At 43.4% G+C, this 25,354-nt stretch overlaps 2 protein-coding genes across 16 annotated transcripts; one reads left to right on the top strand and one right to left on the bottom strand.

The window, feature by feature from the left end:
- Positions 1-33: 33 nt before the first annotated feature.
- Positions 34-2,438, top strand: si:dkey-174n20.1 (uncharacterized protein LOC796174 homolog). The gene is made up of 4 exons (XM_061279251.1): positions 34-398; positions 1,023-1,265; positions 1,352-1,654; positions 1,947-2,438. Exons 1-4 carry the CDS (start codon positions 278-280, stop codon positions 2,204-2,206), a joined length of 927 nt encoding a protein of 308 aa, XP_061135235.1. The 5' UTR covers positions 34-277; the 3' UTR covers positions 2,207-2,438.
- An 81-nt stretch (positions 2,439-2,519) lies between these two features.
- Positions 2,520-25,253, bottom strand: camk2b1 (calcium/calmodulin-dependent protein kinase (CaM kinase) II beta 1). 15 transcript variants are annotated; one of them, XM_061279138.1, is made up of 22 exons: positions 24,934-25,253; positions 24,070-24,164; positions 22,621-22,680; positions 22,487-22,541; positions 21,986-22,051; positions 18,799-18,871; positions 17,811-17,913; positions 17,584-17,667; positions 17,405-17,499; positions 16,617-16,739; positions 16,433-16,516; positions 16,283-16,325; positions 14,336-14,431; positions 11,644-11,681; positions 10,507-10,539; positions 9,138-9,203; positions 8,269-8,313; positions 7,976-8,024; positions 4,998-5,073; positions 4,814-4,908; positions 4,458-4,694; positions 2,520-4,158 (listed from the first exon to the last, which is right to left on the bottom strand). In XM_061279138.1, the coding sequence occupies exons 1-21, from the start codon at positions 24,993-24,995 to the stop codon at positions 4,462-4,464; spliced, it is 1,674 nt and encodes a 557-aa protein (XP_061135122.1). In that variant the 5' UTR covers positions 24,996-25,253; the 3' UTR covers positions 2,520-4,158; positions 4,458-4,461. The 15 variants fall into 15 exon arrangements, with proteins under 15 accessions (XP_061135122.1, XP_061135124.1, XP_061135125.1 ...); XM_061279140.1 differs by lacking the exon at positions 8,269-8,313 and having other exon boundaries at positions 24,934-25,252; XM_061279141.1 differs by lacking the exon at positions 9,138-9,203 and having other exon boundaries at positions 24,934-25,252.
- Between the last annotated feature and the right edge of the window lie 101 nt (positions 25,254-25,354).

Genomic DNA, 25,354 nt, shown 5'->3' with positions numbered 1-25,354 from the left:
CGCCATCTCCCATGTTGCACTGCGGCAGGCAAAACGACAACGCATGCGCAATTGTAGCTACTCTCCATCAGTCGACGTCCGATGAGCATGAATTAAAATATATTTATTTTTAAAATATTTTGCACAGTACAGTTAGTACGATATTACAGCCTTCAAGTTCACAACTGAATGGCAACATAGCGAGAAAAAAGAAGGATTTTTTAAAATGTATCTTGTGAGCTAGCAAGCTAAGAGGCTAGCCCATGTAATTAGCTTATTTCATTCCATTTGTGTCCACATGTACCTTCTTTCCACGGTTGTCGCCTCTTTGGCCGTCTTTTTTCTCTTGAAATGGATAAAAAAGCGACGCTACTGCACGGACGTCAAAAGGCTGGACGGGAAAACGGTTCTTATTACGGGTAAATTAGACCCCTTCCGGCTTTAAACCTACAAATATATTAGTGTTTTTAAACTACACACCAATTTGTTTTAATTGTGCCTATTACAAGTTTCTTCAGAATCAGAAAATGTGTCACACTATTTTGTTAACCTTATAAATAAATGATAACGTTGCAACATACTTTTTGTTTTGCTCAAATGGAATGTTCCAACATAAAGTATTTTCTGAATTTTTATATCACACTAACAATAATACATCCTTAGCAAAATGGTTGCCTTCCATCATTTTTAATTATGTTTCATTCAGAAGGTGAAATGTGCCTCTCTTCCATACAATATTTTGTTTGTGACCTTCAGTGGCAAACACTGGCATCAATAAAGGCAATTTTAAGAAAATAAATACTTGATGTGTCAACGACTTGCGAACCCCCCCCCCCCCCCCACACACACACACTCTATTTGGAGGCAAGTCAACTATATTTACATTTCATACACAAAGCAAGTCATTGTACTCCACAAAAGCAAAGACACAACACCTATAAGCATTTGCAAACACATCAGTTAACGACGTTCAGAAGCAAAGAAGAGAAAACAAAAGTCCAATGGACCAATTGAATATCCAGCTTCTATTGTGTCCACGGCAGGGGGAAGTTCAGGCATCGGCAAGGAGACAGCCATAGCGTTGGCCATGAGAGGCGCCCGCGTGGTGATTGCCTGCCGAGATGCGGATAGGGCAGAGAAAGCGGTGCGGGAGATCAAATCCCGCAGTCGCAGCCTGGCTGTAGTTTGCATGGAGCTGGACCTGGCCAACCTTCGCTCAGTGCGCAACTTCTGCATGAGCTTCCTGCAGCGGGAGAAGAGGCTTGACATCTTGATCAATAACGCAGGTGGGTCCATGGGTAGACCACGGACAAACTTCTCAACACACGTGACCTTATAAATGAGCGAGCCGCCTGCCGCCTTCTTTCTCCAGCCATGCCGGCCATCCTGGACTGGACAGACGACGGCTTTAGCATGTGCCTGGGCGTCAATCATCTGGGCCACTTCCTGCTCACCAATCTACTTCTGGGCCGCCTGAAGGAGTGCGCCCCCAGCCGCGTGGTCACGCTCACCTGCTCCAGCTACAAGTACCAGAAGCTGGACTTCCAGGACCTCAACTACAACCTGCTGCCCTTCTTCACCTACTGCCGCAGCAAGCTGGCCAACGTCTACTTCAGCCACGAGCTGGGTCGCCTTACGCAAGGGAAGGGCGTCACCTCCTATGCAGTGCACCCCGGTGAGACGCCTCGAGGTCTTGAGCGGCGTTTTCATTATTTTGGATTTTTCATTAGTTTTTATTTAATTTTAAATTGTCAGTTTCTAGACGCACATTTGATATATATTTTTCTGCTTTTTAGTCTTTAAAGTTATAATTTGGTGTTTATTTTATTTGTATTATTATTATTATTTTTAATTAACGTTATACATGTGCTTTACGTGAGCATCCTATTAAAATGAGGGAGCTTGGCTAACACTATGCTAATGGCTAATCAGCATGCCAACAGATAATCTTCATGTTATTTCCACAGGCTTTGTGCAGAGCGAGTGGACATGCCATTATTCGTTTTTGTTCCGAGCTGTGATGCGGGTCCTCATGTGGATGTTCTCCGTGTCCTGCGAGGCGGGCGCTCAAACCGTGGTCTACTGTGCCGTGTCAGACGAAGCGGCCATTCATGGCGGCGGATACTTTGTGGATTGCCGGGCGGCCACCTTGCGACCATTCGCCCGTGATGCCGGTGTGGCCAAGAAACTGTGGGAGGCCAGTGAGCGGCTTGTCAAACTGGCATGATGCTTTGTTTTGTTTTTTTTGTTACATTTTTGCCATGATTTTCATGAAAGATATGTTATTGAGTTGAGTCATTTAAAAATAAGATGTTTTGTGTATTACTGTACTAATAAATATTTAATAAAATGTAAGAAAATAGATATACCAATATATTTTAATTTAATTTTATGGGTATTACAATGTAAAACAAATATTTTTTTTTAAATTGGAGTATAAAGAAACTAAAATGTCTGTATTAATGACCTTTCTCCATTTCGCCCAGTGCTCTGAAGTTGAGTAAACGAACCATCCATTGACAAAAGAGAGCAATTGCTACTTTCTATATGTCAACGTTGCCATTTTATTGAGAACACATTTTAGCACAAGTTGCCCAAACAAGAGCGGAAAAGTAGCACGGCAGGATACAACAAAAGAGCACGAAAGCGCCATCGCATCGCACAGAATTAAAACGAGGGAAACAACACAAGCTGCAAGGTCGAAAATGCAGGGCAATAAATAGAAGGCAAGCAAAAGCGCCACCATCGAGCGGGTAAGGACGAGAAGTCGCTTGTGGTTTTGTGCTTGACTGCTTTGTACAAAATCATCTCTTTATATAATATTCATCTGAGTTAGATCATCTGGAGACAAAAATAGCTTTATATTTATACATCATAAGCACAGAGAAAATAGATACAGATTAGCCAAAAAGGTTGTGGGACTGAGACTACACTTGTCAGGCCAAAAATGTGGTCAATTTCTATGTAGTGATTAAGGAATAGGCTACGAGAGTAGGAAATCATCATTTATACATAGCGGGAGAACTTTTTAATGATTTAAATAGTTGTGAGTCTTATACTGTAAACACACTGAGAAAGAACCATACGCTCGGACATGCTGATAGATTCTTTTTTTTTCTTTTTTTTTTATGTGGGAACGCAATTAGGGGACTACGGCAACAAAATGAACAGGAAGTTTGAAAATTGTTTCCTATCCTAGCAGAATTAATAACGCTTGTGAGTTTGAATAGCAACACTAGAATTTAAATGAACCCGGGGAAGTTTTGTGTTTGAGTAGGTTGCACATTTGGAGAGGTGCTGGCAAACATGCACTGATTTGACCTCAGCTACATCACTCAGCCTTTTTGTTTTTGAACATGATTAAATATTTATGAGGTTCTGGCTATGACGAAAATTCTCCCTAAAAATTTGAAGAACTTGGGACATAAATGTACACGGGGGAAAAAAGTGCTCCCTTTAAAAATGGTGCAATGTGCCCTTAAATGACAATGTCAAAACATAAACACTCAAGAATCATTAAAAGCTGAGGACCAAAAAAAAAAACGCAAACAAATGCAGCCCCCTTTTCTCTAAACTAACTGAATACTTACTTTACTTAAAGACAACAAAAACACAAGTGATACATTTTGGATTAAATTGAATGATTATGTTTTTTTGGCAGTTTTTTTTCTTCTGGCACATGACTCGTCCACTACGTTTAAACTATTCATAATTCTGAATGGGAAGACACTGGCCTAAGCTGACCCCCTAACCCTCACATTATTTTAAAAAATAAAATATAAAACATTCAAATATAACGCACCCAAAGACACAACGAGTCGGGGTGCGAGCATCATGGGTAACATACAGCATAATAAACAAATTACTCAAGAAAAAAAAGAAAAAAATACACATCACCTGTATACTGATGTCCTATGACGTTCCACTTAATAGCCACAGGGTGCATGCGTCCTTAATAAAACCAAAACAAGTCATTAAACTACAAACCACTGGCGTCAATCATTTTCATGGTACAAATGACACATTGTATACAAATGGGTAATAATTAGTATTCATTGTTACAATAAGGATTTCAAACTTTACAGAGTGTTTCCAGTGCAGTGACACAAGTGAAGCCTCAAATTGTGTGTGTGTGTGTGTGTGTGTGTGTCTTGATTATCGTCGTCCTCCTCTTCACTCCTGACAAAACAAATGAAGATTCTCTCACCCACGCAGCTGGCAAACAATCAGAATCATATTCTTGGAAAAACATCAGCATCGTTAAGCTCAACATGCTAAAGCACTTTACCTCCGCCAAGGCCAAATGTCATCAGCTTGTTTAACAATTTGTTCGATTTGTGCCTTGGAAGTGACTTGCCGCTTGAGAGAATATGACAGCGCCATTTTGATTCTGGGCTCTGGCAGTCACAGACGATTAAGGCAATTTGGCGGAGGTGTGCGCCGTTCTTTTAGCGCTGCGCTGGAAAAGCGGCGAGTACCCGACTACTGCAGCGGGGCGGCTGGTGCTCCGGAGCAGTGGAAGTGTATGTTCTGCCACTTGGCCTCCCTGCGGTGCCACACTCGGGTCTCCTCAGACTGACTGGATTGCGGCCGGCCCTGCCCGTCCACAAACTGCGTGAGGCGAATGTACGCGATGCAGGCGGCATCTTCGCCGATCAGGTGCACGTGAGGGTTCAGGATGGTGGTATGGATCGGCTTGTCGTTTTTTGACAGCACTGGATGGATGGATGGATGGACAGCACATTTATTACTTTCACTTCTTATCATAACTAAATAGTCAAGAATGACAGTTGCATTGACTGTCAAAGAAATGATGTTGACACAAGAGTCTTACGGTTGTCAAAGTAGAACCTGTGGAAGTCCATCCCTTCCACCAAATTGCCCAGTGCCTCCGGTTCAAAGGAAGTCAAGCCCGGGTCGCAGATTTTACTGGTAAGGGAAAGACACACAAAAAAAAAAAAAAATCACATAGAGTCCAAAACCTGCAAGTGTCAAACGTCACGGGCATGCTGACTCACGCGTAAGCGTCGAAATCTCCATTGTTGATGGCCTCGATGAGCTGCTCGGTGATCTTGATGATTTCCTGTTTGCGGGCTGCAAAGTCAAGGGAGCAATCGTTTCAACAAAAAACAAAGTGCCGGAATTTTGATGCTCGCTTGTTGTAGAGTCGAGATGATTGCATTAAGTAGGACAACAATGTCGTAGAGATGTCTCGCAAACTCAACAAACGTGAGCAAACTTGATGCCGATTTTAAACGAGCTATTGACCGATTACGTGCAACAATAATATAACTGTAGCGTTGCTGTTAGTTTTCAAGTTCCATCCCACAGTGAACAAACGTTTCCGAGTGGTCAACCCAAAAACAGGCCACTTGCTCACCGCCACGACAAGAACACACACAGTTATTTTCTCGTGCCAACATCTCAAAGCGCTCAGTCGCATAACGAAGAACGAAGCGATGTGTCAACCACAGCAGAAGAATTCAAGGCAGCTCATCCCACAATGCCTTGCAGGCCAAGTGCAACCGGTGACATGCCTGCACGCCAGAACTTCAGTACGTACTTACACTGGGAGGATGAGGAGGAGGTGGAGGAGGAAGGGGAGGGGCTGGAAGAGGGGTGAGGGGGAGGCGGGGAGGTGGCTTGCGCCGACCTGGCAGCCGTGACTGGAACCGGAGCGGCGTCGGGTTTGGGAGCAGGCGCCCTACGAACGCTGCTCACCAGGTCTGTTAGCCGGGACACTGGGCAAAATGCCATGAGGAGGGACGTATACATTTGGATGAGAAAAAGTCTAAACACCCCTGTTCCCATTGCAAGTTAAGAAAAAAAAAATATTCTTGTGACCTGTACAAGTCAATCGAAAAAAACAGTCACGAGGACCCATTTAAACCCAATCTGGATTTACTCAGGCGTCCTTTTAACAGTGCTCATTTGATTGAGTTGTACAGGTCACATTAATAGTGAGAAAAGTTGGAGGCCACATTTGAGCAGGGGCGTGCGCTGGCCCACTTACTCTGCATGGGGGCAACAACGGGGGGTTGTGTGGGAGAGGGCCGGGGTCGGGGGGGCGGCGATGCGGGCGGGCCTTCTCCGTCCGAGCCCCTGCGCACGGAGCCCAGCAGCTCGGCGAACTTGGCGGCGGCTGAGTTGGAGGAAGGACGCAAATCAATGCAAACGTGCTCAAAGGCGGGCCTATTTCACACCATTTCAGATGGAGCCGCTACGTTACCAGCAAACTCTGCGTGGGTGTCAGGAGGGCAAATTAGAAAAGGAATAAGTTTGATTTCATTTGAACTACCATGATGATGGATCTACGTTTACCAAGAGACGAGGACTAGCCTCGAGCCCGAAAGAGAGATGTTGAGAGGCAAAACTAAAACAGACTTACTTGTATTTTCTGGCCTCTGACTAACCACAGCGGCGTACGTGTTGGGTTACAAAGCAGCTGTCCAGCCCAGACTGCCTTGACCAGATCCAACCAAGACCTCCGCCAACCAACTACTCTTGCCGCTATCCGCCCCCTCGGGCCCACTTGCGTGAGGTCCGATACCTGGCGCACCGTCGTCCGATTTGTGCAAGTCTATCCCAGACGGGCTGCAAAATCTCCGTGCCTTTGATGCCACCGCGTCGCCGTTTTCCTGCTCCCGGGCTAAATTAAGAACACCCACCCGAGCCTTAACCCCCGGCCCCCAACCCCCAAGGTGCTCTGCAGAGCAAACCAAGTCGGTAGCAAGGGTAGGGGGTTCTTCAACGTTTTGGGTACAGGGGGAGAATATTTTCCAAGGGTCTAGTATGAAAGTCTTGAAAACAGGCAATGCTGTTTGTTATTATAATCAATTATGGGAGTGCGATAAGTATTGTTAGCTTGTCCATGTAGAACATAGGTGTCAAACCCAAGGCCCGGGGGCCAGCTACGGCCCACCTAATTATTTTATGTGGCCCGTGAAGACAAATTGACTTCATGGATCAATACAAAAATCATACAATGTCTCCACTTTTAAAAAATAAAGATGTTTTTTTTATTACCATTGATCTTATTGGAATAGTTTTTTACTGGTCTCTGATTTCAAAACTAGTTATTCATCAGTTTGTTTTGTAGTCTATACTGTATATAATAAAATTTAGTTAAAATTTCTCAAGACTCGTCGTGGTGCTGATGAGGAGACGCGGCACTGCATGATGGCTTTGGCCAAGGTTGCTAAGGGATCGGCGAGAGGGCGGCAAAGCCTTTCAAATGAAGAGGCGGAAGCGTACATTCTGTTCTGTTCACTTGGCACCCAAATGATACATCGGTGACCTGGTTTCGACGCACTGTAGTCAGCTCAAATGCGGCGGAGGTGTGTGCTGGCTCGCAAGGACACGTGCGTGCGCCGCAACTGCTCGTTTCCACCAAGCGCTTCGATTCGGCGTGGTGCACTTGGGAAGAGGAATTTGGGCTAATTGGTCGGATGGGGAGGGCTCCGGAAATGAGCGATCCGTGACGCCCAATCAACACACTAAACTCTGTCGAGTTCAATCGAAGGGTGCCAAAAGTGCGGCCCAAATCAGTTTTCTTGGTACTTGAAATGGACCTCTCTCTCTCTCTATCTCAATAAATAGATATACATAAAATACATAAAAATCTAGCCATCAAATGATTTCTTGCATTTCTAACCAAATTTTGTGGTCATTGTTTCCCAAAACACGCTTCGGAACACGCACGCGTTGTGTAGTGCAGTACCTCCGAGCTCCACAAGGGGTCAGTTGGACTCCATTTTTGGCGCATCCACCTGTCGAGCCTGTTCAGCAAGCAGTCCATCCGACATGCTTAAGCCAATAAATCAAGACAGCAGCCTTGTGCCAGGGTTCACGCAATTTCAAATGCTTGTTGTCGTCTATTTGCATTGCCACTCGGTTTGGAGAACAGCGTTGGGGGGGGGGGGGGGGGGGGTCGTCAATGAATCACATGAGGGCTCTGTGCTTGTGTGTGTTCCTGTGTGATTGTGTGTGGTCTTACCTTTCACATCTTCATCTTCCACAGTGGTGTTGCTGCTGTCCGATGATTCCTGGATGCAGACAGGCCACATAGGAGGAGGACACACCATTATTAGGATGGAGCTATTCACACGCGACACATGGCAATGAACGAATGGAAAAGCCACGGCCACCCAAACAAACCAACTTCAACAAACACACAAATGAGCAAAGCCCCGCTCACAGATGAATACAGGATGGAAAGAAAGGAACAGAGAAAACAAACAGGAAGACGAGGTGTGCTTGGGATGGGTGTTCATGCGGGGTGGGGTGTACCTTAGTCCCGTCCACCGGGTTATGGATGACGGTGGTCTGGGGCTCCTGAGGAGGTGGGAGGGGGAGAAGAAGATGAAAGATGTGAGAAGAATGAAAAGTGTAGAATCAAAAAAGGAAACCAGGAAGTAGAGAGAAAATAATGTTAGGGGAGGAGAAGAAGAATCTGTCAAAGTGATTAGCGGAAATCTGTGTACACACACACACACACACACACACACTCTTGAATTAAGCAATATCAGGAAAAACTGCTAAATGAATACAACAAATATGAAATTTCAGATATTAGCCTCCCACAGCAATAATAGTTTCTCATACCGGACCACCGCCACAACACGATACATACATGTACAGGTAAGCACACGCTCGTACCACAAGAGGCGGGGGAAAAAAAACATCATCCGAGTAGATCGCCATGTTTAGTCTGCAGGAATCTGCGATGGCTGCCGACATCATCAAGAGTGTGTTCCATAAATGTGTTGAAAATGATTGGTAGTCAAATTTGTATTCATTTCGTATTTGAATAAAATCGGCTTTTGCAGTTCAAGTTTCGGACGATGAAAGTGTGACAATTTGAGTTGTCGTGTTGGGGAGCCCTAAAAAACAACAAACGGGACGACATCCCGAACAAGCCGTGCTTGTCGGCCCCTGCCCACGTGCGTGTTTGCGCATTTGTGTGTGGTAAACAACTCCACCTGCTGAGTGTGGGCCACACAAACAAATAATATAACACACAAACGGCGAGACAAAGCACAACACACACTACACGCTGTGTGCGGGCGAGAGAGGCGCGCATGTATACACACACACACACACACAACGGCGTCGGGGGGGTCCGAGAGGAGGTGCGGCAGGGGATGTTGCTTAAATACCAGAGCAGGTGAAGGGATGTTTCCCTTGGGGCTGGTGACTATGCTGTTTTTGCTGTTTGTCTGAGGCTGTGCAGGGAGAGCAGAGGGAGGAGATACAACACCAAGAGTTAGCAAGGAAAGTGTGTGTGTGTGTGTGTGTATGTGTGCGCGCGTCATGCCCACGTGCAAGTGCGTGTGTGAGATTGTCACATGCACTGTTAACCTCGCTAGAATCCTAATTTTGCATCTCATCATTCAAAATAGAAGCCTAAGCCGAAAAATAAAATATAACTGCGGAGAACACCTGACAAAATAAGTAAGATACGGTAAAAGTGTATGTTGGAAAGTATTTTTGGAGCTGTTAAGGTTAGCATCCGCGTGCTGTTGCCATCGTTGCACCGTTTTTTTTTGGTTTTGTTTTTAATTGTGTCCACTTTACACGCACACAATAAAGCATCCTAATAATAATATTCATCCGTCAAGCACTGCTTTGAAACCGTCAAAGCGGAGGCCCGGTCACTTGATCACAGTGACATCTGCATATGAACGCTTTAAAAACACGACGACATCTTTGTTCGAATAAATGACAGAAAGTGTGTGCGTGCAAATGTGTGTGCAAGTGTGTGTAAGGAAAGGAAACCAGGGAAGAGTGGAAGGTCTATGAGATGACATAATTCATACATACGCTCATGCGATACAAAAACACACATTTCAGTCTATTAAATGAAACCCTTGTAACCAATGAGAGCATTACCGTAACTTTAAAATCGTTTCGGCAGTGTGTGAGAGAGTTAATCCCGATTTACGTACGTCATGATGGTCCCTTATGCGCGTATGAACTTCACACAGACTCACATAACAGTTACGGAGGTGTCACATTTGAAAAATGTCATGACCCTAGACGTTTTGATTTCCAAAGTGGGAGCAGAAAGCAAAGCACCGATAGATGAATGGAAAAGAAATGGGATGAATCAAAGCAGCGTGTTGCCAGGCGGCATTAAATCAACTCCTCTTTCGCTCAAGTCATGTGATAATGTTTGTGTATTTACATCTGCTGGAAAAGTCCCTACATTTATGAATTTTAGGGGTCCGCAGTATGAGCCCTGAGTAACGCCGCCTTAAAAATGGCCGACAATAAACAGGAAGTTAGCCATTTGGGTTTTAGGCGGCCATTTTTGTCAAATCAGTGTTTTGAAATAATGTGTAGTGTGGTTTTGTTTTCCTTTGTCTTATGCTGCAAGGGAGGACAGATATTCCAGCTTTTCAGAATACATCGTTTATCTTTTTCTATGACTTGTGAAGGAGACGATTTCCACAGCAAAAGCAAAGCATCCCCCCCCAAAAAATTTAAAAATAAAGAAATAAAATTGAGCATAAACAGCATGCTCACCATATACTGCACAGTCGAGCTGGACTTGCGTTTCTGCCCTCGGACCAAACGATGGATGGATGGATGATGATGATGGATTTATTGACCGATGCATGGATGAATTGATGGTAGAGAGAAAAAAAGCAGGGGAGGGAAGGAAAGTAACCCATAAAATGGCAGCGAGAACAAAAAGAGCACTTGTTAACGCAAAAGAAGGAGGCAGAATGACGCTTCGCCCGCCTCCAACAACAAAAACATACAAAATGGAACCGGGTGGTTGAGTTATGAAGGGAAAAGCAATTTGGAGAAGTTCAAGGAAACATTCACGGCGGAACTTTGGGGAAATGACGGAAGAAAAGAAAAAGATGGAAGCATGAAAAGGAGCCTGTTGCCAGGCAACCATTGCATCTATTTTTGGCGTCTGAGTTTCCAGGGTCCAGACCGTCAACTATTCCTGGAAGCCCAGGCGCATTTGACACACAAGCACACACACAGGCATACACAAGTGAGGGGGTGGAGGTCTTAGTGGTAGAATTTGGGGGTTCAAGAGCAGATGGGGTGAGATGAAGACCGACACGTTGACAGATGGTGATGGAGATCCAAGATAATGGAGGTGCTGACTTCAGCGCACACACAATCCCATGAATGCATGTGATGTCATCCCAGAAATTCGCAATATATAAAATCACCTTTTTTTTTTTTTTAGGTACACGACTAATAAATTAATTGTTACTGATTTTTTTTTATCTGTCTAATCAAGCTATGTTGACTGGATATCAAAACAACAGAAAAGCTCACGACTTTTTTTTTTTTTTTTTAAATTGGACAGCAAGCCCTTAAAAGGTGACATTTTAAGGATTTTTTTTTTTGTTTCAATAAAGCCGCACACATTCACTATTATACTATTATACTACAAATTCACTGATTCATATTTTTGGAGGGAGAAAAGAAAAAACCCTCACCAACTAGACTGCATTTTTTGGTACATTCTGTTCAACACCCTAATTAGGAAAGTAGTACAACAGTCGTGTCAACAACTTGCATGTTTGGCTTAGGGTTGTATTAATTAAATAGTAGCATCGGATGACGATGAAAAGACAAAACGACAGAGGTGGGAAGGAATAGGAGAGAAAGAAGAAGCAGGCGGAGAGCTCGTACCTTCACGTCGGCCTTCTTGTTCAGCAAAGTCTTGGCTGCTGCAAGGACAAACGCAAGGCAGAGACGGTGAGTGAGAGTATTTTTTTGTGGGCCTAGTCATCATAGATACATTTCCAAATATCATCTTGTGAAATTTGCTTGGCAGGGGTTTTTTTTTAATTATTTTTAAGATAACCGTGAGATCGAACAACTTTGTTTTTTTGCCAGCCGGCGGGAAAGCATAAAATGGCTGCTTTTGACCAAAACGCGTTTCCAAAACGCTCGGTCAGGTGACGGACAAAGCCTAACCAGATTTCATACGGAATCTGTCTCTTCAAGTGTCTCGCTGATCGTCACTTTTCGGTGAGCTCATTTGCTGTGAAGCTCATTTCCTGTGACCATTTTACTTCAGTTTTTTCTTTTCAATTTTTCACAGGTCTGAGTGAATTTTCAAGTCCAATCACGCACAATCATGTCAGCGGCAGCCGGTCGGGTTGCATAAAAGCCCGATTTTTTTTTCTTTCTTCCTCTCCATGCCTCTTCCTTATAATAATTTACAAGCAAGAAGCTGTTCAAATGTTTCATTTAAAAAAAAGAAAAGGCTTTAATTCTGCATGGAGTTCCTTTCGAAAAGTAGAAAGGGGGCAAACAGGGGTCGAGAATACTCAGACAGATTTAACCATCCCATTCAGATATAATTAAGAAAACAAACAAATGTTATATTTGAAGTAAATTGATTATAATTAACAAATACACCAATCTGGCTCTCATTCAAAAATGTATTCTTCAATTATTACAAAATCAGAGATCAGCCAATCTAATTCTGGAATGTGGAATTGTATGCTTCCAACTGCCTTAACCTGAGAGGAAAAAAAGAATAGTCAGAGGTACGTCTCGGATTCGAAAGATACTCCAAGAGACAAGCTGGAAAGAAAAAAAGAAAAAGGCAGCATGGATGGGGGCTTGGGGCAGGCCAGGCTTTTCTCCTTACCTTTGCACAAAATACACATGAAGCAAGAAGAAAGATAGGAGGAGAGGAGAGTAAAACCAAAAAAATGATCAGTTCAGCATAGGCACCATTAGAGGCGAGGATGGGCATGGAATTGCTGTCCACATGTGTATAAAAATCACAGGGGGACTTTTTCTAGGCCACACATCTGGGTAGATGCTGATTCTATTTGTGAGTGTGAATATGCAAGACGGCGGCTCCTGGTGAGCCTGATAGGGGGAGGCAGCCCGCTATAAATCTTTGATTGGAGCTCAAAGAAGCGAGGTGGGGGGGCTTCCAACGGAATCAAGGACAGAGTCACTGCTGGACTGTCATAGGCTGCATCTGCTTACATTGGAGGTCTCTTTTTGACTCCAAAAAAGGGGCGGGCGGGCCAGCTCGAGTACGTCGCCGTTTCGACATCATGACGCCAAGTGCCAAACAAAAAAGGTGAACTGCTGTTTAGTGAAACAACAAAGAAATGAAAATAAACGGAGTCGCACTTTGATTTAAAAAACAATTGTAGAATGTGGAGTCCATATGAAGTTCAAAGTGCTCAGGTAAAAATGCTTCGATCGTCTTTGGAGGCGCTGGTTTTTCCCGCACCCTCTGGCCTCCGCTTCCACAACTACAAATCCACCGGCATAGTCAAAATGTCCGAAAGCCGTCACGGTAATGAAAGCCGCACTCATTGCTGCGTGTCCTTGGGGCATTATTTATTTGTCATCTAAATAAGAACCAGCCCAGCCTCGCATCTTCAACATGCACCAACCCTAACCCTCATCATCATCCTCGTCGTGCCCCCACCATGCAGCATTCACCACACAGCTCTCGGGAAGTTCCATCCTTAAAACCCAGCGTCCTTTTTGTGAGCCGGAGGAAAGCAAGAAAGAGAGAAGGAAGAATAATGATGGAGGGAGAGGAGAGAGGAAGAGGAGGAAACGATGCTGGCGATAGAATATAAAAGGGTGGAGGTAAAAGAAAATAGAGGACAGGAGGAGGGGGGCGCTCTGCATGGGTGCAAGCCATGCCGTGAGGCAAGGGATGATGATGAAGGTGATGAAGGGTTTGAGCACACATGAAACCAAATGATGATGCTAGCCCGGCCTTCCATCCAAAGCGGTTCACATTTGAAATGTCGCATTTCCGTCATCTGAAATTTTCAGACCAGAGTGGCTGATTTTTTTGTTTTGTTTTAGTCAAAATTAAGTCGATCAATTCGGATCAACATGAAATTTACATGAATTCTTTATTGTCGTGAAAACTGCTTTTAACACGTGTATTTTGATGAGTGAGTTCTTTAAAATCCCCCAAACACCAGTTTAAGCAATAAAAGCAAAATTGGGAAATACCATCATTATAGGATGACGTGTGAAAAAAGTCTCAAGACTGCAGAAATGGAAAAGGAAGTTGGCCATTTTGGTTTGAAGCGGGCGAATTTCACGATTCGCACTTTGGTGCCATATCAAGGCTTGTTTCCCAAATGTCAAATAACGAAATAATAATTCGTTTGATAAGGGTTTGACATTATTTGCTTTGGGGTTATAAAAATTGGCCGTGAGATGGAAGGCCTGCTCAAGATGCAAACGTGGAGGTCGACATGGTCAGCCATCATGCTCTGAGCTCCCATGCTGAGAAAGAGAGGGAGGGGAGAGAATCCAAAATGGAGGGAGGGGGCGGGGTCAAGGAGGCGGCATGCCCATGGGTCGTGCCGCCGTGCGCTACCTTGTTCCACCAACCCCGCGGCGGTACCCGCTGTGGTACCGGCGCTGACAGAGACCGGAAGCGCAGAGGCCGGAGCGGTGGTCTGCCGGCTGCCCACTGTCCACACCCGACCACGCACGCACACAGGTGGGAAAGAGAGCAAGGGCGGAAATGAGCGCCGCGGAACGCAAAGGAGACTTAAACGTCCAGCCGTAAAGCGGTCGGCAATGTTTGAGTGGCACACAAGACAATAACAGTTGTCAGGTCCAAACTGTCAGAAAGAGCGAGACAGAACTGATGGCTTTCTTCCCAGTGGCTGCTCAACTTAACAGGGAAAAAAAAAAAGGTCTGAGTTGAGCCACTGAGAACTGGAATGGGTTAACTCCATCATTAATGTTGAACCCTGAAAAACTAAAATGGGAAAAAATACAAACAGCATGAAAGAAAATAAACCTAAAAAGTGTTTTCAAATGAAGTAAAAAACGAACAAAAAAAATATGCAACTTCTTTTGAAAATAGCAGTGGCATTCGTGTGGAAAAATAAACCCTGCCTTTTATTCTTAGAAAATAAAAATCTATTTATCTAAGTTGTAAACGGTGCAATGGCAATATAAAAAAAATTGGACACGTTTGATAACAAAACGTTGATATTGTTGTTTGCTGATGTGTCTGCTGACTTTTTTTTTTTAACCCCCACACGCACCAACGCAACGCCCTAGCTGTGCCACCCTTCCGCCTGTCGTCATGGTAACAGAGCCATATTCGCCATTGGGGTGAACTGTCCGACAATATCAAGACACGTTGCAACTGAAAATCGCATCGCAAAAAAAGTCGTCAATTGTAAATACATTTTCCCATTGTCTCTCGCTTTCTGAGTTTAAGTCACCTGATTATTATGACGTCAAGACACTTCCTGAGGAAGGCAAAGAGAAATGTGGTCAAGAGCGAAGAAGGAGACAGGTAGAGAGTTAGAAAGAGCACACAAACAACCCGGACAACCACTGGGTCTTTTTTTTTTGTGGCCGTTATAAAGCAAGACAGTTGACCCATAATACCCACTTGGAGAGGAAAAAAAAAAAAAAAGCAAAAAAAGCAAAACTCCATGTTGTCTTTTATCATCGATACGGTATCTCACAATTTTTGTTGTATTTGCCGCAAGCTGCCAAATTGAACTTCCATTGAGCGGTATGAAATGATGTGACAGCAATAATGCAAAAATGTCTACCCAAGAACAACAAAAAATGGCGAGATGGGCCCGAGTTTTGATCCACTTTGTTAGTCATTTATATGTACTTAAAACTTTTGTTTTGTAAAATTGCAGTTCTCTATAAAATGTCTGTTTTGTTCATATTTTAGGGTGTCTGGAACAGATTGAGCGGTTTTACATTATTTCCTCTGGGGAATCTTGCTGTGGTCTTAATTTACGGATTGTTCGCAAAAACCAAAATTCCACTGTACTTTAAACTGTAGCAAAGTAGCATTTCTTCATGTTGTGCCATTTAATTTACATTGCATATTGTGAGATACTGTATATCCACACAAATATGAGACAGAAGTCATAGCCATTCAAGCAAGCTGCAAAAAAATGACGGTTACAAGGAGGCAAAATTCCCAGTCAACGTGATATTCATTCGCAATTTAACACCAATAAAACGTTTAAATAGACACACCTCCCCCACCTGTGTGGGAAAGAGTCACCGGAAACGGTTTGGCAAAAGCATATCAGCTCACATAAAAAAAAAACACATAGCACACGTGCGTCAATGGATGCTTGCCGAGGAGCATGCCGACATTTTGCCACTGTCGCGTCCCGATCGACAATATTGAGGCAAACGGCGGGATTGTCCTCCAAAACGGTGACATAATCCTCTCAAAACCAAAGTGTAATCTGCTCTCATGGTATTAAGTAGCGCTCATGCACGGCTCCTAAAGTGCTGAAGGACTGGCTGGTGTGAGGAGGAGACTTACCGGAGAAATTCCGAGAGACCAGCATGGTGGTGAGGATGGCTCCCTGGGTGGCAAAGAAAAACAAAACAAGGCTGAAGGAGAGTCACGTTTCTACTTGATGATTAAAAGCTGACATACACATAGTGCAATAAAATACATCAAAAGTAAAACCTTGAGTTTCCTCCTGGCATTGAACTTCTTCAGGCACTCCACTGTCTCCTGTCTGTGCATCATGGAAGCCACCGTGGAGCGTTGCTATGACAACCAGAGGACAATTAGCACCGAGCATGGATCTACACTGCAGCAGGGATGGAGATGGCGACGGGGCCCGCCCGGACCTGTGTACGACACTTACGCAGACCCACGGGTGCTTGAGGGCTTCCTGGGCGGTGATCCTTCTGGCTGGGTTGATGGTCAGCATCTGGTTGATCAGGTTTTTGGCCTCCGGGGTTACCGTGTCCCATTCTGGAGAAGGGAACTAAAAGGCCACAGAGGGCATGCTGGTATAGAATGTGATGATGATGATGATAATAATAATAAACAATCTGGATCATTTCCATCAACTTGGTGGTTTGTTTTTTATTTAGCAACAGAGGAAGTGAGCGCATGTTATGTGAGGCGTCTGGGCTCAGGTTAGAAGGCTATGTAATGCTGCTCAAGTAGTCGGCACGCAGTTTAAAAAAGTCTCGAGGGGAGGCTTCCACCCCCTAAAATATGAATGAGAGAGAGCTGAGTTACGTAACGGCGGCCAAAAAAAGAAACAGCGGCACAGCTGGGAAGTGAGAAAGGAGAGGAAGCCGGACCGGAGGAAGTGAGTGGAAATATGAGAACACCAAACGCAGGAAAGGGAATCAAAGAGGAACTTGGAACAAGAAAAAAAGAAAGAATAAAATTTCATTGAGCAAGACATCTTTTAAATGACCTACCTACTCATCCATCCGCTAGCACCTAGGGGGTTCAAGAATATTTTGGGAGAGGGGGTATACTTAACCACCTACTTTCTACAACCTACCTACCCATTTCCTTTCTACCTAGTACTAACTTTCCTACCTAATAAGAGGAAATGAGAAAATGAATGGTGAAGGACGCAAAAAGAAGAGGAAGCGTTTGATGAGTAAAGAGAGGACGCGGGTGAGGTCTCACATCGTAGGCTCCGGCCTTGATCTGCTGGTACAGCTTGTGCTGGTCCTCGTCCCAGAAAGGAGGGTAACCCACCAGCAGGATGTACAGGATCACCCCTGAAACACACGCACACACACTTTATTGTTAGTGAAACAATGTCTTGTGTTGTGCAAAGTGTGTTCAGGTTAAGTGGAGCTCACCACAGGCCCAGATGTCCACAGGTTTACCATATGCCTCCTTCCTCAAGACCTCAGGGGACAGGTACCCTGGTGTACCAGCAAAACCTACAGGCAGGAAATTGTGTCCCCACAAGAGTGCATTGCAACAAAAATGTAATGTTGACATTTGTCCATCAGATGGTTTCTCCATTCAAAGCACGCAGCAATATTTTGTTGCGTAACATCTTCCTTGTCTTTTGTCTACCTACCAAACCAGGCCTGCTGGTCCCCCTGCACCTCGATGGCCAGGCCAAAGTCAGCCAGCTTCACCGCCGCGTTCTTGCATTTGCTGGCCAGGAGCAGGTTCTCTGGCTGGAGGGTTTGCACACAGCAGACACCAAACACAAAGATGGATGCTATTTAAAGACATGACACATTTCACTTCGTTCCCCCATCCTCCACCACCATCACCACCACCACCACCACCTACCCAGCCCGTCCCTACGCCTTCAGTCCAACGCAGTGTGCTGTTGCTGTATAGGCTCAATCTCGCTGGCCCAGATAGCACGTCTCATTATTCTCTGTCAGAAGAGACTCTAATAATGGGCTTCTATCCCCACTTGGCCTCTCCAGCGTCTCTCTCCTGACATCGCTGCCCTTTTTTTTTTTTTTCTCAAGAATAGGACCGTCTCAAATGAGGGACTCTCAAAAGTCACTTTTTATTCTGTTTGACTAATTTACCACAAATCGTCACTGGGGTCTTGTTTATTTACTACAAAAGCGGACGGGGAAGTAACTGGGTGGTAGTCTAGGAATTCCAAAAAAGAAAACCTGTTTACCTCCCTCTGTATGTGCTGCAATTTTGGGTGGTAGTCAACTTTCATATTTTAATGCTAAAATGTAATATTTGGTTATTCATTCAAATAAAATTCAAGTAAAATTAGCCAATCAAAATAAAAAAAAAGTGTGAAATATTTTATTATGAATATATATTACATTTGAAGTAATTATCCCTTTTTCCCATTAAATATTTGGGTAAGTAAAACTGGCATGTTATTAATTTAAATTACAAATGGAGTCAATGATTGCATTTATGTAACATTAAATTAAATTATAATGACATCGAATGAAATGAATACATTTGCATGGTATAATGTTATATTAATATAGTTAACTACTCCACATCCAAATTACAAGATTTCTTTTTTCAAATAATTGATGAATTAATTACAAAAACGCTGCCTCGCCATTGCTCACCTTCAGATCTCGGTGAACAACCCCCATTTGATGGCAGTGAAGCACGGCCTCCAGGATCTGCTGGATGCAGTGGCTGGATGCAAAAAAAACCCAGCAAAAATGTGGGTGTGAGCTTTGTTATTAACATTGTGTATAGTGACTTCAACAAAAACATTGATTACGTTCCATCATGTTGTCTCCACTGAATGTATAGCTCGCGGTCTGTACATTTCATCTATATTTGTCTGTCTATCGATCTCAGTTAATGTTGCGACTAACCTATATTGTAAAAGGTGAGGGCCATAAATTCCAATTTCTTGTGTCCTTTCTAAAGGTCTACCGACAAATTGAAGGCACCGATCGCAAAAATATCAACAAGAAAATTTAGCCCCCAGTTTTGCTTAGCAAGATGAGATTTAAAAGGCAAACCTATCATAAGCAAACCTACAAAAAAAATCTCATTTCGAAAAAGACTGGAAAGTGCCATTTTGGTATGAAATGGGTATTTTTATTTTTTTTTATCAGCTGCATTCTCTGGACAAATATGTATTTAAAAACCTCAAAAGGCCGTGCTTGAGTAGACAAGAAATATGACACTTTTGTTTTTCTGAGACACTTATTTTTGCCCAGCGACAGCCTCTAGAATTCTATTTAAAAATGAGTGCATCTATCCCAATTCTATTTAAAACAATTTATATCATTAAATTGCAAAGTTAGTCTCACTTAGCAAAGTAGAAAAAAAAAAAATAGTCTTTCTTTTCCTGGTGGGGTGTTTAGCTGCTCAAGTGGGCAACACGCACTGCAATTCACAGAGGCATCCACTCGATTAAAGCGGAGGAAGCTATTTAAGGGCGCTAGCTAAATGGAACGCTTATGTATCGAATGAAAGTGATTCACAGAGGATGCGGAGAACTGGTGCCAGGCTATTTTTCCTACACGGAAAGAGACGCGCATGCACGTGTGTGTGTGTGTGTGTGGACAATGTGCAATGAGTGTAATGTGCAGAATATGTGACTAATAGCAGGCGCTCAGAGACACGCAGCCTGCAGGATTCACACCCACAGTGTGTCTAGTGAGTGGGAGTACTGAGAGAGAGCTGTGTGTACGCATGTGTGTGTGTTTGTGTCAAAATGCACCAAAATCCATTTCTTAATGAGGACCAGCCTAGAAATTGTCCTATCTCAATCGTTCTGTCATTCCCAAGACATATCATAAACAATATACATGATTTGTAGTATTCTTCGCCAAAAGTCATTTGGAGCACTTTGCCATAACTTAAAATGTACCAACTTGTGTGATTATACAGATGAAAATGAACATTCAGGCAAATTCATCCGAGAGGATTTTTTTTTTTTTTTTTAAATTGGCGGCTGCTTCACTTAGATTGGCAATTGACAAATTGGATTGGCAGGGCTCTCATGGGTCGCCACAAAAATAGTCTCAAGAACCCACGCTTGGAACGACACGGGAAGTTTGACATATTGGTTGGAAGCAGTCAAATTGGTTTAACGTAGCAACATGAAATTTGGTGTGCATGTCTAGCATGTCAATATTTCAAACAGAGAGAAAGAGGTCAAATGTTACTGCATGCTTTGAATGGGGGGAAACAGCGCTATCTGTTGGGCAGAGCTGACCTACATTCTTATAATACAGCCAAAATGACTTGAAAATAGTCAAACCAAATATAATCAACCATTTGCCCCCTAGTGGGGTTTAAAAAAAAAAAAAAAAGAAAAGCCTCCTAGCGCAGACTTAAGTGTGTCAAACATTGTGATTTTGACAAGGTGTGTTGCAGAACAGTTCCTGATCTGACTCTGTGTGTGCGCGTGCGCAGTGTGTGATACAGACTAATTACCAGCGCTAATTAAAGTCCCACTTCCCGCTGGTCTCCAAGGGAGAAGGTGGGCGGCGGGAAGGGAACTGGCCTTGATGACTGACATTAAGAAGATGGGAGGTTGTGGTGGTGGGGGGATTGGGGGGATCTGAACCTCAGCTGCTACACTAAATGATGACATTTGAATGAAAAGCTTAACAAAAGCACAAATGTACTTTATCAATAGCAAGCTGTTTGCAAGATGTTTGGCTCTTCCATTTCCAAACGTTCATGTATCGGAACGTTTGCGTTGTCAATGTGTTTTGGGTCGATGGCATTTTCGAGCGTAGGTGCATTTTTGGATGTTTGAAATTCTGAATGCAAATCTCCATCTGATTGTCTTTTCACTTTCCAGCATTTTGTATGTTTGCGATTGTTGGGGTTTCTCAAATGTTTTTGTTTTCATGTTGCGTGTTTTTCAAATGTTCAAACTGTCACATTTGTGAAAGCTAAATTGAGTTGCAAAGTCGAAGCTCGTGCTCCAATAAGAATAATGCATATCTAGTCACGGCGATGCCAAGCTGCTCGTCTCCCTTCCATGCGGGTCAACCCTCCATAAAACAAAGACGTTTAATGGAAAGAGTGGTCTGTCTTCATTAAAGCTAATGGAGCAGATTAATGACACTAAGTGAGCTTTAATAAATCCACTGGGCACCAATCAACTGTGCGCGTTCACTCTTGCTCTCCCTTACTCGCTGCCACGATCAAACCTATCGGAACGGACTCTGCAGATTTCAATATTTGCTGTCATAACTCCGAGCAAGCCATTCATTAAACGGCAATGATCTGTTCCGACTTTCAGTGGCTTTGAGTGGCAAAGTGTCACATTCCCGCGCTCGTACCTCCGCCGACTGTCTGTCAAGTGGGTCGAGTCTGCCAGTGAGTCAGCGCCTAATGGTGGGAGGGAGATATATAAAGCAGCGTGGAAGAGGAGACAAACCTCAACTTACAGTAATGTGATCATGTTTTTTCCCCACCGATGAAAAAGTGCTGTGGCAATACGGACAATAAAAGGCAAAATGTGACGTAAACCTGACTTCCTAAAAGCTCGGGTACAAATATAGGGAACGGCCACCTATTTGCGATTCTCACACTAACCAACTGGAGATTTTTGGCGGGTATCCGTGGCTCTTCTTTGCCACATGCGAGGACACTGCAATAGGTACAGTAAGTCAGCTGTTCAAGCCAGTGAAAGGATCACTTGGAAAATCACGCCAAAGTGGCGTCACTTTGACAAAATGGGATTAGCGCACGCAAGTGCACTTAATCCAGTTTGCTGTCTAAAGTGTGTGTGTGTGTGTTGGGGAGGGGGCTTGTATCGAGTGTCGTTCCTACCTGGCGTCGGCCTCACTGTAGTATTCTCGGGCAACGATGTCTTCAAACAATTCACCTCCGGTCACCCTGCAGGGCGACACACACACACGCGTTTCAATACACACAATTGCATATTGAGAGACACATGAACAGTGTGTCTGATTTCTTGCTTCATCCCCTTCCCCGGCCCACACGGTTACCATGGAAACTAGACGGGGATCACATCGCACAGAGACGGATGCGGACGGCGTGGGAGTGGGTACAAGCATTGGGGGGGGGGGGGGGGTGCACGGGAAAGAGTTATGTAATTGTTTAGGAAGGAAAAGGAGAGGGGGTGAGGAAGGAGGAGAGGAAAAAAGAGTGGAGATGACACAAAAAGCAGAGGAGGCTGAGGAAAAAATGAGAAGAAACAAGTAGAGATGAAATGAGAAGAAGAAACAAGCAGGAAAGCAAAGTAAACATGAAGAAACCGTAACCTTGACCTTTAACCTTCACGCCCGTGAAAGGAAAGACGCAACTCACAAGTCAAAGAGCAGATAGTGGAAGCCCTCCTCTGATATGCTGTCATGAAGACGAACTGCAACGCACAAATACACATTTAGTTTCGCACCGGCAACGATAATCATCTCAAAATGCACGAGCGTGCGTGTCCTCACCGATGTTGGGATGTTTGAGCAGGCGACAGATGCGAGCCTCTCGTTCCAACTTCTGGTGATCTGATGGATGAACAAAAGTCACAATTAACCAGAAAAAAAAAAAACAACAAACCTTGGGAAATGAAGGCGAGCAGAAGTCACGACATGTTTTAAACTTCACGATTACCATTTGCCACCATGACTGTCAATCAAGTACAAGTCCCGCCCCCTCCCACACCTTCATTTTTAATTTGTGTATTTGAAAATAAAATGTATATTTAAAACTGAACATGAAATCTAATAACTAAAATTGATTTTTTTTTAAAAAATTAAAGAAAATATAGAATATATATAAACTAATATTAATTCATAAAATAACAAATTTACAAATGAATAAACAAACTAAATATTGGCAATCGTAAATAATGGAAATCACATGGGGCCTCAAGAAGCCAATCGTGGGGGATTAGCCGTTAGCCTTCTGCTAATAGCGGCTGGATAATCTGGGAAGGATTTAATCGCATTAAAAGACGCTCACTGCACTGACACGGGATGGGAGGGGGCGATAGGGCTAATGATATCACAGTCCTGATTGTACGCTTTCAACCAATCTCCCGTGCTTGGTAAGTAACGGGGACGCTAGGTCAGGACCATTTGACTCTGAAGCGAACAAAATCCTTTTAGTTCATATTCCTAAATTGGTGAGAACGCAGATTCAGAGGAGCTGGTTTTGTTGACGCCATTCGTCGGTTACCGGGTTACTGGTATTGGATAACATTAGTCGCCAACGCTAGCAAAGGCTCTGTATTGGCAGCTGGAAAAAGGCACTTGATTAAAACCCGTATTGACTCATCAGACGGGATAACTCGCATGGGGCATCACAACACAACACCGTCGAAGCCACAGAATAAAAATTATTGATACTTTGTTTTGATAAACCAATCAATATTCAAAAAAATCTAGACAGTACAAAAAATTACACATACTTTAAATTAATACTAAAACAATTTAATATACCTAATAACAATTAAAAATCAAAATAATGAAAATACTAATTTGATTAGAAAATAAATGTATGGAAGCTATATAAGAAAAAAAATACATAATTTGGTCATTTTAAATTAAGCGCAAATGAGTCAGGAATTGTTCCAAATTTTCAGATTAATAATTCCAATTTTGACATCTAGGGAGCAACACTGGGCCATTTATTTCCAAGATGGCGACACCCGTCAGACTAGTCCTTCCCTCTCGCAAAAAAACAAATGACAAAGTAAAAACTTAGAAAGTGAGCAGTGCTTTTGCCCGTTCTCTTTACTTTCAACTTGACCACTATTACTGAACTTTTGACCACTATTACTGAACTTTTGATCTCATTCCAGTTTGTTTCTTTGGTGCTGCACAAGTCAAAACAACGAAAAAATGTCATGTACAACACGATAAAGCTTACAACACTCGACAGGATGTTATTACCTCTGGCCGATAACTTTTTGGTGTTGATGATTTTGGCCGCATACTCCTGTCCCGTGCATAGCTTCACGCAACGACGCACCACTGAAAAGGCGCCCCTGGAATAAAAAATAAAATAAACACATCACGCTGCATATCTATTAGCAAAAAACAACTCATTTCTATTTTCAGCAATTCCTATGAGGGAAAAACAAGTGTGATCTTTTTATAAACGGGATCATCTTTCTATAAATGGGATCATAGTTTTCACAAGAAATGTAAGTCACATTTTTGGAGAAGATAAAGTTTTATACTGTCCAGAAAAGTCCCATATTTTCTTGGAAAAGGTGGTATATTTTCAACAAAAAAAGTAGAATATATATTTTTTCTATAAAATTTTTGAGAAATGGCAAATATTTTTGGTAAAAAATAGAATATTGTCTTTTTTTCTTTTTAAATAAAAATAGTATTAAGGTGTCAAATATTTTCAATACAAAAATAGGTTGTATATTTCCAACAAACTATTTTCAATACAACGTTACTAGCAGTAGCAGTACTTAAATGAGGAAAAATTGTCTTGTGAGTCAAAAATATTTTCAAAAAAGTTGCTTGTTTGCCAAATAAATTACGACTTACAAATTATTCCTATTATTTTATGCATTCGTCTAATATCGTTCACATTTTCAAAACAGGTCATTCACTAAACGCATCCGCGCGCGCGCACACCCAAAAACAGCCGCGCGCACGTCGCCACACGCACGCCCACGCATAAACTGGCAGCATGGCCCTGGAGCTCAGGGACCGACGTCCCCCGCAGTCCCAGCGGCGGCGTGGGCTGAAGGGACGACAGTCGCATCGCTCCGAATGCTGTGTGCGCTTGTCGCTCACTTGCCAAGCTCCTCATAGAGTTGATACTCGTCCGTGAATCTTGTACAGGTTGTCGTAGCCATATTTCCCGCTTCTCCTTCTTCTTCTGTCTTCTTGTTTGCCTCCCCGCCCCCGGTAAAATGTTTCTGTCGGCCGGTGAGGGTAAAAAAACCCACACACACAGAGACACACACACCAGGTCCGCCCAGTAGATACTAAAAAAAGTCGTCCGGTACTAGAGGAAGAGGCGAGGCCGAGTGAGGGCGAGGTTTAATCGGGAAACACCGAGCGGAGCACGGAAGGGCTCTTCCTATCTCTCACTTTCTCTCTCTCTCTCTCTCTCTTTGGGTCTGACAGCTTGCTCGACCAACCCCCTTTAGTCAAGGTTATAGTGAAGCAACGCGTACTTCCGGTTCTGGCTTACAAAGATGTCAAAATAAGA

The sequence above is a fragment of the Syngnathus typhle genome, linkage group LG5, assembly GCF_033458585.1.
Source record: "Syngnathus typhle isolate RoL2023-S1 ecotype Sweden linkage group LG5, RoL_Styp_1.0, whole genome shotgun sequence".
Classification (NCBI taxonomy): Eukaryota; Metazoa; Chordata; class Actinopteri; order Syngnathiformes; family Syngnathidae; genus Syngnathus; species Syngnathus typhle.
This window is presented reverse-complemented; position numbering and strand designations above follow the sequence as displayed.